At 35.3% G+C, this 13,245-nt stretch overlaps 1 protein-coding gene across 1 annotated transcript in view; it reads right to left on the bottom strand.

The window, feature by feature from the left end:
* LOC115437552 (cadherin-18-like) overlaps positions 1–13,245 on the bottom strand; it is a 263,744-nt gene that overhangs the window by 221,532 nt on the left and 28,967 nt on the right. The window contains exon 2 of the mRNA XM_030160788.1: positions 1,438–1,557. Within this exon, the coding sequence (XP_030016648.1) occupies positions 1,438–1,557 (120 nt within the window). The remainder of the gene's footprint in view (positions 1–1,437; positions 1,558–13,245) is intronic.

Raw genomic sequence — 13,245 nt, 5'->3', positions numbered from 1 at the left:
TTGCGTCAGAACACAGTCCTCATCACACCGTTTTTTTTTTGCCTTAAGGGACTTTTGTTCTTCTGGTTCTGTCATTTTTAGCACCCGCCTCTTCCACATGTTTTCAACACAGTGTTTTCTTTGTGTTTTTAAGATGAAAACCTTGATGAAAGCCAGAATTTGTCTAAAGGAGGAAGGTTAAACACAGTTTTATTGTGTCATATTTTTAGGTGAACTTCAGCTTTGCACTAAAATCTCATCATGCAGTTGAATATTTAACCCTTTATCGGGCAAGTGACTATTTTTGGTCATTTCTGACCACATTACAAGACAGTGGCAGTGAGGACAGTCTCAGGTCCAATGTGGTCTCCAGGGTCTGTAAGGTCCACCTGCACATGAACAGGGGGTGGACCTGCTTTGTTAGGTACCACAAAGTAATGGTACTAATGTAAGGAATGATGTTCAAAGGAGAATGTGGATGTGGACAGGGGTCAGTACTTATGTTGGTCTAATGTTCTAAAAGAGATGTTGTAATGTTCTAAAATACATGTTTCTTTCAAATTATATCTATTTTTCTTGGGGTTTTTAAAATTAATTTTATTTATTTATTTATTTATTTTTGGCCACTTACAGGTAAGGAATCACATATGGTAACTTCATTAACCTTGATTTTTTTTTTTTTTTTACATAATTGAAAAAAAAAATCGTGAAAATTTTCACAAAAGTAATAAAGTCTTGTTATGTCCTCCAATAACACACTAAGGTCGACATTTTGCATTGCAGTGTATTTCTATGAGTGCTTCATAAAGGGTAAAGAATGGTTGATTACGTTGGTTGCTTTGGGGTGGATGAATTCCTTTTTATTGCCAGACTTTTCCAAGTGGCTGTCTATGTAAATATTATAATTACACAGACACTGCATAATGTATTGAAACCCGGTGGTTGTTCATATTTGGAACAAATATTGTTGAAGACCTCACCTGCTTTTTTTTTTTTGGGCCTCACATTGATTCAATGTTTGTCTATAAAGTCTATAAATAGTATCCCTTGTGCTTTCCTGGAGGAAAAATATAAATAAACACCAGCAGGGGTTCCCGAAAAGTTATTGTGCTTACTCGAGTAAACAAACAGCATTGCTCTTACTCCAAAAAAAAAAAAAAAAAAAGTGTAAAAAAAACATTACAGAGCAGATGGAGGGTGTTGTTTGAAGGTGTTCCTCTACCTCCGACCTAGGTTTTCCTGAAAAAATTGGCTCCGAAGCTTAAAAAACCCAAATTCACAGGAACTCACTGGCTGCGTATCATCCAGTGCTCCTGAACATTTAATAGACTGGGGTGTTTCCTTTAGCTCTGGGCTCATTAGCTTGTTTACAGTGCTGCCTGTGTGAGGTGATCCCCTGTTACCCGTCCGTCTGAACTCCACAGCTGCAGTTTAAATGTGAGCACAGAACCAGGTTACCTGTCTTAGGGTCAACGGAGAAATAGGGCTGTCCCTCCAGGATGCTGTAAACTATCTTGGCGCTGTTCCCATAGGTCGGGTCATCTGCATCCGATGCTGTCACCTGGAAAACAGACGTCCCTGCAAACAACAGGGGAGAAATAATGAGGGATCTGTGGATGCACCGTCCAGGAGGGTGTCTGTGAGTTCTGCTGTATATAAAAATAGGTCTGACACGTAGAGGCACACTCACTATTTAGTTCATTTACCTCACTATAAAAAATACCTCACTTTTAATTTAACCCATGAAGATCCAGTGCTACGTCTGTGTCAGTTCCTAAATGGAATTTTCTTTATATTTAACCGTTCTTAAGCAATTTATCACCATTTATTGAAATATTATCCTCTTTATTTTGAGTTTCTTCAGTAAAAATCAGATACTTTTGTATATTTGAGTCACTGATAATGTAGATGTTCATAAAAGCTTAGAGTAAATTTAAAGGTTATTATATCAGTAAGAGAGAAAACTGAAGGAAAAGTGACTTTTTCAACAAAATATGTCCTCAATTAAACATTAACCAAGTGTCACTGATCCAACTCCATGGGTTTTACTGGTGAATCAATGTTGTAGAAGATGACAGTGTTTCTATGGTAACAACGGAGCCTCTGAACATCCAAATGTGGTCATATCTGATGACCATGAAAAGACAACAAACTGTATTTTACACCAATTATTTACATGTATTGATAGGATTAATGGATCAACAGTTATTACACATTTTGCATCAGTAGATGGTTTAGATCGACAATGGATGTTTGCTACTTTTGTGTCAACAATTTTTCTCTATAATAACTTTTCTTAAGTGATTTATCAAACTGACTCAGGGCTGCTACAAACTGATTGCACTTAACATACAGTATATATTGCATTTTAAATTGTATTTTAATTGTCTTGCACTGTAAAGCACTTTGTGACTCCCTGTCTGTGGTGCTCTATAAATAAAATTTACTTACTTACTTACGTACTTATCACCATTGATTATAATATAATCTGCGGGGGGGGGGGGGGGGGGGGGGGTTGCATTTTCTTTTCAGTGTAAATCGTGTATTTTCCTATATTTAATTTACTGATCATGTAGACGTCCATGAAAGCTCAGACCAAAATTGAGGGTTATTATATCAGAAACACAGAAAACTGAAGAAACAGTGAAAAAGTTTTTCAGCAAAGATATCAATATCAGAACATAAAAACAAATGTGTTCATCCACCGTCACTGATCCACCTACTGATCTAAACTGTTTAATTACTGTTGATCCACTAATTCTATCAATCCATGTAAATAATTGGTGTAAAATACAGTTTATCATCTTTTCATGGTCATCAGATATGACCCATTTGGACGTTCAGAGGCTCCTTAGTTACCACAGAAACACCATCATCTTCTACAACACTGATTCACCAGTAAAACCCATGGAGTTGGATCAATGACAGTGGGTGCACACATGTTATGTATTTGACTGAAAAAGTCACTTTTTCTTCAGTTTTCCTTTTTTTTTTACATGTAAGAAACCTCAAGTTTAATCGATACTTTTCTGAACATTTTCATGATCAACAAATTAAATAATGTAAAATACCTGATTTTGACTGCAAAAATGCAGAATACAGAGGATAATACTACAATAACCGGTGATAAATTACTTATGAAAGGTTAAATACAGAGAAAAAATTCATTTGGGAACGGACACAAAAGTAGCTCTAGGTGTTTATGGGTTAAATTTGAGGGTTATTATATCAGAAATAGAGAAAACTGAAGAAAAAGTGACTTTTTCAGCCAAGATATCAATATCAGAACATAAAAACAAATGTGTCCATCCACTGTCACTGATCCATCTACTGATCTAAACTGTTTAATATCTGTTCATCCACTAATTCTATCAATACATGTAAATAATTGGTGTAATATACAGTTCGTCATCTTGTCATGGTCATCAGATAAGACCCATTTGGATGATCAGAGGCTCCTTAGTTACCATGGAAACATCATCACCAGTAAAACCCATGGAGTTGGACCAATGACAGTGGATGGACACTTGTTTTTACATTCACTTAATAATATATTTTGTTGAAAAAGTCACTTTTTCTTCAGTTTTTCTCTATTTTGATGTAATTTTTTTATGATGATCAGTGAATTAAATACACAGAGGAAATGGTGATAAATTACTTTAAAATGGTTAAATATAAAGCAAAATTAATACTGGAGCTGCCACAAATGTAGCACTGGGTCTTTATGGGTTAATACCAGAGCAGATGTGATTAAATATAAATCAACAAGCTGCATGTGTACTCATAACTCACAGCTTTAGTCAGACAGGCTAACATCAATATTGACTCGTAAATAATCTGTTATTCTGAGCTTCATATTGTAGCACAGTCACATGCTCTGAGTAAATCACCAAACAAAAATACATTATTGACACGCTGGGTTCTGTCTTTCACCAGCTCTGAATTGCTAAACTGAGCAACATACCTGACATTTTAGCATAAAAATAATAACACATGGATAACAAATAACCGGTAGACTTGCAGACTATTACAGGCTGTGCTTTTGGGTGTACACACTATGGTTCAATACAACAGTTCTCCATGTTTTTTTGCGCCCAAAAGTCAAATAAGAATCCCACACTCACTCACAGTTATCCGTTATCTCAGATTTTATAATTACACTGTCATCAGAGATCAGACAATAGACAGTTTTCATGCATCAGACTGAGAAATGACAGGCAGCAGTGACATACATCATCATATATATGTGGACCTAATTATATGAATCAGTACAAGAGCTTGTAAAACAAACATGGTGTGTATTATAGCTGAAATAATTAGGATTATTATTATATTATTATTATGATGTAAAAATGTCTGCTGTGATTTGTAGATTACAAGTGTTGACACCATGTAAATAATTGGTGTAAATTACAGTTTGTCGTCTTTTCATGGTCATCAGATATGACCCATTTGGACGTTCAGAGGCTCTGTAGTTACCGTGGAAACACTGTCATCTTCTACAACATTGATTCACCAGTAAAACCCATGGAGTTGGATCAATGACAGTGGATGGACACACTGGGTTTATGTTCAATTAATGATATATTTTACTGAAAAAGTCCCTTTTTCTTCAGTTTTCCCTTTTTTTTATGTAAGAAACCTCAAGTTGAATCTAACCTTTTATGAACATTTTCATAATCAATAAATTTTATAATGGAAAATTCCTGATTTTGACTGAAAAAATGCAAAATACAGAGGATAATCTCACAATATATGGTGATAAAGTATTTAAGAAAGGTTACATAGGGGGAAAAACTCATTTGGGAACTGACATAAAAATTGCTCTGAGTCTTTAGGGTTAAATTTGAGGGTTATTCTATCAGAAACAGAGAAAACGGAAGAAAAAATGACTCTTTCAGCAAAAATATCAATATCAGTCGTTAGGGATGCACTGATACCACTTTATTCCACGAAAATGAAAAAGCAATGTCCTCTGTTTTCTGTTTGATTGTGTCATAAAACGTGCAACATGAATAAGAAAATGAAAATGCAGATTGGCAATTTATTACTAATTTTTATTTATGTGTCAAATAATGCAGCCACATTCTTAAAATGAAAAAGGATTTTTGCTAATGCATTTGAATTTTCCAATTTTAGATTTCAAATTGAATTTTGGTAACTATTTGCTGGGGGCATGTTTTGAGAATTAAATCTCAAATGTGTTTTTCTTTTTCTTTTTAATTAGGTAAAAGAATGAGCGGTCTTGAATAAGAAAATGAAAATGCAGACTGGATAATTTATTAATAATTTTATTTATGAGTCAAATAATACAGCTATATTCTTAAAATGAAAAAGCATTTCTTCAAAGGCGTTTTAATTTAGATTATGGTAACTAATCGCTTCCATAATTGTCGTCGTCGTTAGTTTGACTGTAACGAAGTGCTGCTACTGACATTTAATGTGTTGGAATGAGCATTTCTCAATCCATCCACCAGAGGGCACCGGTCTTAATTACCATACTGGACAACTACCACGAAGAAGAGGAACGTTTTTTTGAGAAGAAGGAAGAAGAAAGTCAGAAATAACAAACATAGGAGGTAACACAACAGAGGAGGTAATACTAATGTAGAGGCTAATGTTGATATTGATGAGGGTAGTTGTCATAAATATGTCAGTACACAGGGAATTTGCTTCAGTAAAATTTACTCCAATTGAAGAAAATTTTACTCTACTCACATAGCATTTGGTCCCTCTCTAAAAAGAGTAAAAGTTACTCTTTGGGTAGAGCTCTCCAAAATCAATATTGAGCCAAAGTTATTCTTTTTGAAGAAAATATTTTTGACTCTGGAGAAAATACTCTGTAATTTTTCCTGTGTAGTTTTTCATTAACTCACACAAGTGGCTTTTCCATCGGACATCTGCGCAAAACTTTACCCATATTTACTAAATGTGGAAAAAACAGAAGTGCGTAATGTCAGTTTTTCATTAAATTGCAAGTACAATGATTTGTTTATTTATTATCGCGACATGACGAGAAGTCATTCCATAAACATGACGACAAATGTAAATATGGTGTTGATTTACAGATATTTTCATTATTATTATATATTACTCCTCTATCTCATACTAAACTAAAAAATGATTGGGTTACCTGGTGTGTCCACACATATCTCGACATGTTTCTTCTTCTTCTTTGCTTGTTGTAACGTACGTCAACATCTGTTTTTTTTTTAAATTCACCTGACTCTAGTTGCGAAAAAAGCTGTTTCCATTGCAGTTTTGTGTGATATACCAATTTTTCTACACCTGAAAAACCACCCCTGGCCTGAGTAAAATTTACTCCAATTGAAGAAAATTTTACTCTACTCAGATAGCATTTGGTCCCTCTCTAAAAAGAGTAAAAGTTACTCTTTGGGTAGAGCTCTCCAAAATAAATATTGAGCCAAAGTTACTCTTTTTGAGGAAAATATTTTTGACTCTGGAGAAAATACTCTGTAATTTTTCCTGTGTAGTTTTTCACTAAATCACACAAGTGGCTTTTCCATTGGACATCTGCGCAAAACTTTACCCATATTTACTAAATGTGGAAAAAACAGAAGTGCGTAATGCCGGTTTTTCATTAAATTGCAAGTACAATGATTTGTTTATTTATTATCGCGACATGACGAGAAGTCATTCCATAAACATGGCGATGAACGTAAATATCATGTTGATTTACAGATATATTCATTATTATTATATATTACCCCTCTATCTCGTACTAAATTAAAAAATGATTGGGTTTCCTGGTGTGTCCACACATACCGCAACATGTTTCTTCTTCTTCTTCACTTGTTGTAACGTCCGTCAACATCCATTTTTTTTTAATTCACCTGACTCTAGTTGTGAAAAAAGCTCTTTCCATTGCAGTTTTGCATGATATATCACTTGCACTACGCCCCAAAAACCACCTCTAGCCAGCGCAAAAACTTTTAATAGAAAAATGAGACTTTTTGCGAAATTGTCATTTTTCCATTAGGTAAATTTTTATGCACAAGTTATATTTGCACAATTTGAGGGTCAATGGAAAAGCGACTACAAAGATCCACTACCTCCATGGTTCCTGGTGGTACTGCTTCTCCATCTGGGTTCGCACAGAGCCTCATAGATTAGATAATATGATGATTTTTACATGGCTCTGGGTACACATCCGTTAGCTCCCGGAAAACGGACAGAATTACGTACAGAATGTAGGCAGAAGGTGGACAGAACGCTCCGTCCATATCTGTCTGCGTCTTTAACGTAACTTGCTGTCAGTGTTACTTTTGTCACCGTTGTTTATTTTGAAAAATCTCCACACTTATCAAAATGCAATGAAGATATTCAACAATAGATTCATTAATATAATAATCTTAAAACATGCTTTGTAAGACTGAAGTGTTTTTCACAAAAGCACTTGAGGAGTAGGATTAAATAAGTTTATACTTCTTCCAACTCCTTTTTGACCATGCAAAATTCAGACTTGCACGTACTTGAAGATAGATTCTGTTCATTTAAGTGTTATTTTATTTTTTTCTTAATCTGCTTCATTTTGTTTTATTTTGTTTCTTTGCATGTTCGAAATAAATAAATAAATAAAATAAAATAAAAACTAACACATTAATGGCCATTATATTGAGGCCAAATCCTAAACCCTAAATCACAGGTGTCAAACATGCGGCCTGGGGGCCAAATCTGGCCCACCAAAGGATCCAATCCAACCCCTGGGATGAATTTGTGAAATATAAAAATTACACTGAAGAGATTAACAATCAAGGATGTCAAAATCATTTTAATTCAGATTCCACATACAGACCAATTAGATATCAAGTAGGTCAGAACCAGTAAAATACTATCATATTAAACTTATAAATAATGAAAACAGCACATTTTCTCTTTGTTTTAGTGTAAAAAAGTAAAATTACATGAAAATGTTTATATTAAAAAAAAAATGTTATTTTGCAAAAAAATGTGAAAAACCTGAAACGTCTTAAGATAAGTGAATGCAATTTTACCAAATATTCTGCCTGTTATTAAATGTTTTGTGCATTTGTAATTATAATGTAAGTTATATTGCACATGTGTAAAGGATAATCTGAGGCGTAATATTGTTAAAATTGCACTTGCTTTCGTTTCCAGTTGTTCATGTTATTCAGATTTTTGTCGATGTAAACAGTAACATAATTTAATTTAGTTTTTTTCCCTGTTAATGTTTTCCTGGTTCGGCCCACTGGAGATCATATTGGGTTGAATGTGGCCCCTGAACTAAAATGAGTTTGACACCCCTGCCCCAAAATGTAATATATATTTTGCTCTGGCTGATGCTCTACTGTAGAATCTGAAAAGAAAACCAAGCCACACTCGGTTTCCCTTAACAGTCTGGAAACATCTTGTTTCTGACTGTGACACTCTAAACTCCTGTACTGTGAACTGCACTAAAGCAGTGTGTGTTGTCAGTAGTGCTCTTGTAAAAAGCCACAGCTCATTAGCCTGACCATGTAGCAGCAGACAGGGGAAGCCAAAGCTTTTATCCGTCTCATTCATCATGGTACACCTGTGCTGCCTTCACTTTCGTGGCCAAAGCCAGGTTAAATTAAAAGCTAATGTATAGTCTACTGAGCTATGGCGCTAAACATGACCTTTTCAGTCAGGGAGAGAGAGGCACCATCATGTTCTTTGCAAATATATTTTGGGATCGTCTGCTTGAAAAAATTTTATCACTCCCTTTCTTCATTAAATCTTCATTTAACACATACTGGATTGTCCCGTTCCATTATGTTCTCCTCATTGTTTTATTATGCAAAATGTATTTTTTTTTTCTCACTTTATTCCATATTTCAGATTCATAACAATGGGGATTTTTTTTTCATCTTGTAGTTATGGACTTTTAATTATTCATCTGATATAAAACTTTAAATATTATAGTAGCAACATTAATGCATTAAATTATAAGTAACATTTTAACCAGTTCATGCGACTGTGTTGCACATCATCAGGCCACTTTACATACAGGCGGTAGTTTTATGATACAATATGGTTTAATTTAATGGCTATAGTATATTTGTATGGTTATTGTGTTTATGTATTATGTAGGATGATGTTCTCATCTAAGATAGGGTATGGTTACATGATGTTGTTTAAATCCGATTTATTTTTCCAGAAGAAATTAATCCGGAACTAAAGTACTTTCTCTTCTGTTTCCATGGAAATGTTAAACCCGAATAAAGGTTTACATGAGAAACATTTATTCGGTTCTCACAGCCCTTCTGTTAGCTTAGCTTAGCATAGTCACTGCATTTCCATGGTCACACGTAGCCAGTTTTTTAAAGGTGATTTGTTGTCTTTTGTAAGTGATTTTGTGAAATCCGATTCTCCCTAATTATTTCTTTAGATCCGCAACTTACTGCAGTCATACAATCTTTTTTTTTTTTTTTTTTTTTAATTTTTTATTTATAAAGAGCACTTACAAATGACAATGCCACAATCTGTTACATTCTTCCTCATATATATATATATATATATATATATATATATATATATATATATATATATATATATATATATATATACACACCATAATATTTACATATGAACAGTCACAGATCATCTGAGTATTTCCCCATGTAGCTCTTTCAGATGTTTTTAGACCTTTAGGTAAACATTGGTGAAAACTATTTTCAACAAGAACATTAGAAGCTTTCACATTGGAAGGTTTTTCAAAGACAAAATTCCTGTGTAGCAGTATAATGAAATAAAAAAGGGTTCAGGTTAAAGGTCATAGGCAAAAGAGAGGGGGAAAAAAAGTCTAGATCAGTAAGACACTGTTTCCTGACCCTTTTCCAATAATTTAAGAGAAGTCTGGTCTTATAGGTTTGACATACTCAGTCCATTTACTCCAGATTTTGTAAAATTTCTCTTTCTGGACTCTAAGGTAATATGACAGCCATTCCATCATGTAAATTTCATGAATAATATTGATCCATTCATCTATAGCAGGTAGATGGGGTTTGAGCCAGTTTCGCGTAGTAACTTTTTTGCTTCCAGCCAAGAGAATTTGGACCAGCTTTTTATCGTTTTTTTCTCCATCCGTCAAACTGAATATCTCCCATATGAACTGGATCAAAAATAAATGCACTCAAACAGTCTTGGGACTGTTGTGTTGATGGAAGTTGGAAAATCTTTTTGTTGGAAGAGATGCATGTGCTAAATTAGCTTTGCTTTACCGTTTTAGCTTTGCATTAGTTTTTATTTGCCCAGATTTTATTCCTGCAGTAAGTCACATGACCATGATTTGAGCCTCAGTTTGTGATCATATTGACCCCAGCGGACTAAAGTATCCAGATAGCAAAGAGACACTGGGACGGATCTGGAACAGAATCGCTGACCGATTCGGCCCGAAACCGTTTGGTGGATCTGGCCTGGTGTCCAAATGCACATCGGCCCAAAACAGATACGACTCCGCGAAACGGATCTTCTGCAGAAACGGTCCAGCTCTGGCCCAGCTCCGTTCAATCACATCTAGAATATACACGAGAATCATGTTGGTCCAGATTCATATTACGATTCTGGTCCAGATCAGCATTACACCTTTAAAAAACAGTCTTGGTTGTGTGATGGGAGACTGTTCTGGGCCGAATCCGTCAGCCAGCACAACCCCGCAACTGCTAGAGAGAGCTGAAAGACGGATCAGATGCAGATTTGGTCCAAAGTCAGAAAACAGATGTGAGCTATAAACAGATGTAAAGGCTTTAATGCGGATCCGGCCCAAAGGTAACTGCTATCTGGGTAATGATTAGGGAGAATTGAATTTCACAAAATCACTCCTAAAATACTACAAATCACCTCTAAAAGCCTGGCTACGTCTGACCATAGGAATGAAACCATTCTGCTAAGCTAGGCTAAGCTAAGCTAACGTTAGGGCTGCAGTTCAAACTGTTTGTCCCACTTATGGAACTCATTAGTTCAGGACAAATGAATGAATAAAAAAAGTGTTGAACTGTTCCTTCAGGGTTTTCCAGGCTGGTAGATCCCATCAGAATATTCCACTGGAACGCTTTGGGAAGACTAGACTGCAGTGCAGATTCTTCCACCAGCGCAGAATGTGTGCGTCATCGCCACAGGACAAGACACTGAGCATGTGCAGAATGGAAGGAACAAAGTCCAAACGGAATAAAGGGTTTACATGTCCAGGAAGAATTTAGAGCGCATTCAAAAGTGGATTAAACCACTGACTTTAATTGGGTTTGAATTTAATCCCAACTTTTCTTTTTCAACTGGAATAAAGTGTTTACATGGACATCTGAAATAGGATCGAACCTTTAATCAGTTTAAACCAGGAATAAAAGTTGTCATGGGAACGCACAGATAGTGAAGAGGAAAGAGTAAAGACATAAGAAACAGAATGAACAGAGTCTGTAAGAAGGACTCCCTGTTGTACACAGAAGTCAAAACTATCCAATCAGACGTGACCTAGTTTTAAAACTGAACACTGAACCAAACCACTGTTAACATTCAGTCAAGAAAATGACTGCGTCAGTGTCACAGCTCTGATTTTGAGAAATGAGAGTACAGATTGCACGGTTTATTTTGATTGGCGGTGAAAATTGGTCGGTTATATACATTTCACTGTGAAATAACCTGAAAATGGTGCAATCATTAGACAATTTTACACAGAGATCCCAGAAAAAAGGTGATGGTGATCCCACCTTTTTGCCGCCATTGACTGATTTCCACAGCGAAGCCAAAGGAGTAACAGGTGAGACAGGCTGGACTTTTACACAGCGGACCTGCGGTGATGCAGCCCAGCGTATAGTGTGACGTATAACTTGCGCGGCAGAAATACCCCGAATTTTTTTTTTTTTTTTTAACTTTGCCCAGCGGAGAAGGCTTTTTACTCAAAGGAATACAAACTACTGTAAGTGTAATGGAGTTAATGTATGTAGTGTGACTCCACTTGCCATCTCTCACAGTGTTCTTGAATTAATTACAATTTTATTTGATGGGCATTGAACGCCACACCCCTGCGGACTAGGGTCATGCACCCCAGGGAGATAGCAACAGTTTGGCTGTGCTGTCTACCTGGTAAGTGCACACATCGTCAGTCCCGTCTGTAAATAAGCCTGCGTATAATTGCTAAATTCCCTTCTGTAATTGTGTCTTGGCGTATTGTTTTTATTTTGGCTACGTAATGGGTAACTTCTGGTTTGGACGTAGCAGACTTTTATTTTGAAAAGTAACTTCCTATCTTAACATCAAAAGGAGAAAAAACAGTTAAAAACGACATGCAGAGTCACTTCACTGTTTTGTGTTAGCTGCCCCTCTGAAGAGGCACAAGGTACGTTTGTGTTAAATGTACAGATGTTACTGAATAGTTTGTGTCTCTCACCGGTTTATTAATTTGTCATTGACGCCAGCGAGCTGAGCTAACATTTATTGTTAGGTTTCAGTCAAGCTAATCGTCATACTTATGTTGCTAATGTGACATGTAAGTGCTTTGTAATTACACATGTTTTTTATTTGTCTGTTCTTTAACTCTTACAGTTAATTTAAGGATTTATTGCCATTAAATCTAAAAAATCATCAGTAAAGTGTCATCCTTCATTCGGGGGTGTATGCTACACCATCATTATTTTACATTTTTTATTTTAATTTCATATCGAAGTGATTGTATTACACCAGCATATTTGTGTAACGCTTAGCTCCCTATCGGTTGTGCATATTCTTGAGTGAAAATGACGATATTTTTAATTACACTGGGTTACAAAAAAATGTTTTTTGCAAGTTGTCTAGGTTTTTTCAACTGAATTAGGACCATTTTGCAGCGCTAAATCCAAAAATGACATCTGCTTTTCCCAATCAGGTCAGGTTTTTTCGCTAATTTGATTTGAAAAATTTGATCTTCTCAAAAAATTGATTACATTTTGTGACTTTATCAGTTGATTTTTATATAGTTCTCACCCAAAATAGGTTTTAAGAGAAAAAAAATCCTTTTCTAACAGGATTCCTGTTAGGTACAATGGTGTATTCACTGCAGATGTACCAGAATACATCAGGCTTATTTTTGCCAGATCTTCTAGTCGAAGCCATTTCATTCACCTGTAATATTAAAAAAAACATTAATCATAAATTGGCAAAAGTAAAATCTTCAGAACTCATTTATTGCAAGAAATATGAAAGAATTTTGTATCATATGATGTGAAAATGCCCATAAATGTAAGCAAAAATGTTAAAAAGCCAATATGTAGCAGAGTTCAGAAAGTTGACCTG

This window comes from Sphaeramia orbicularis, chromosome 17 (genome assembly GCF_902148855.1).
Source record: "Sphaeramia orbicularis chromosome 17, fSphaOr1.1, whole genome shotgun sequence".
In the NCBI taxonomy this organism is placed as follows: Eukaryota; Metazoa; Chordata; class Actinopteri; order Kurtiformes; family Apogonidae; genus Sphaeramia; species Sphaeramia orbicularis.
Note: the sequence above shows the minus strand (reverse complement) of the source record. Positions and strands in the feature narration are given on the sequence as shown.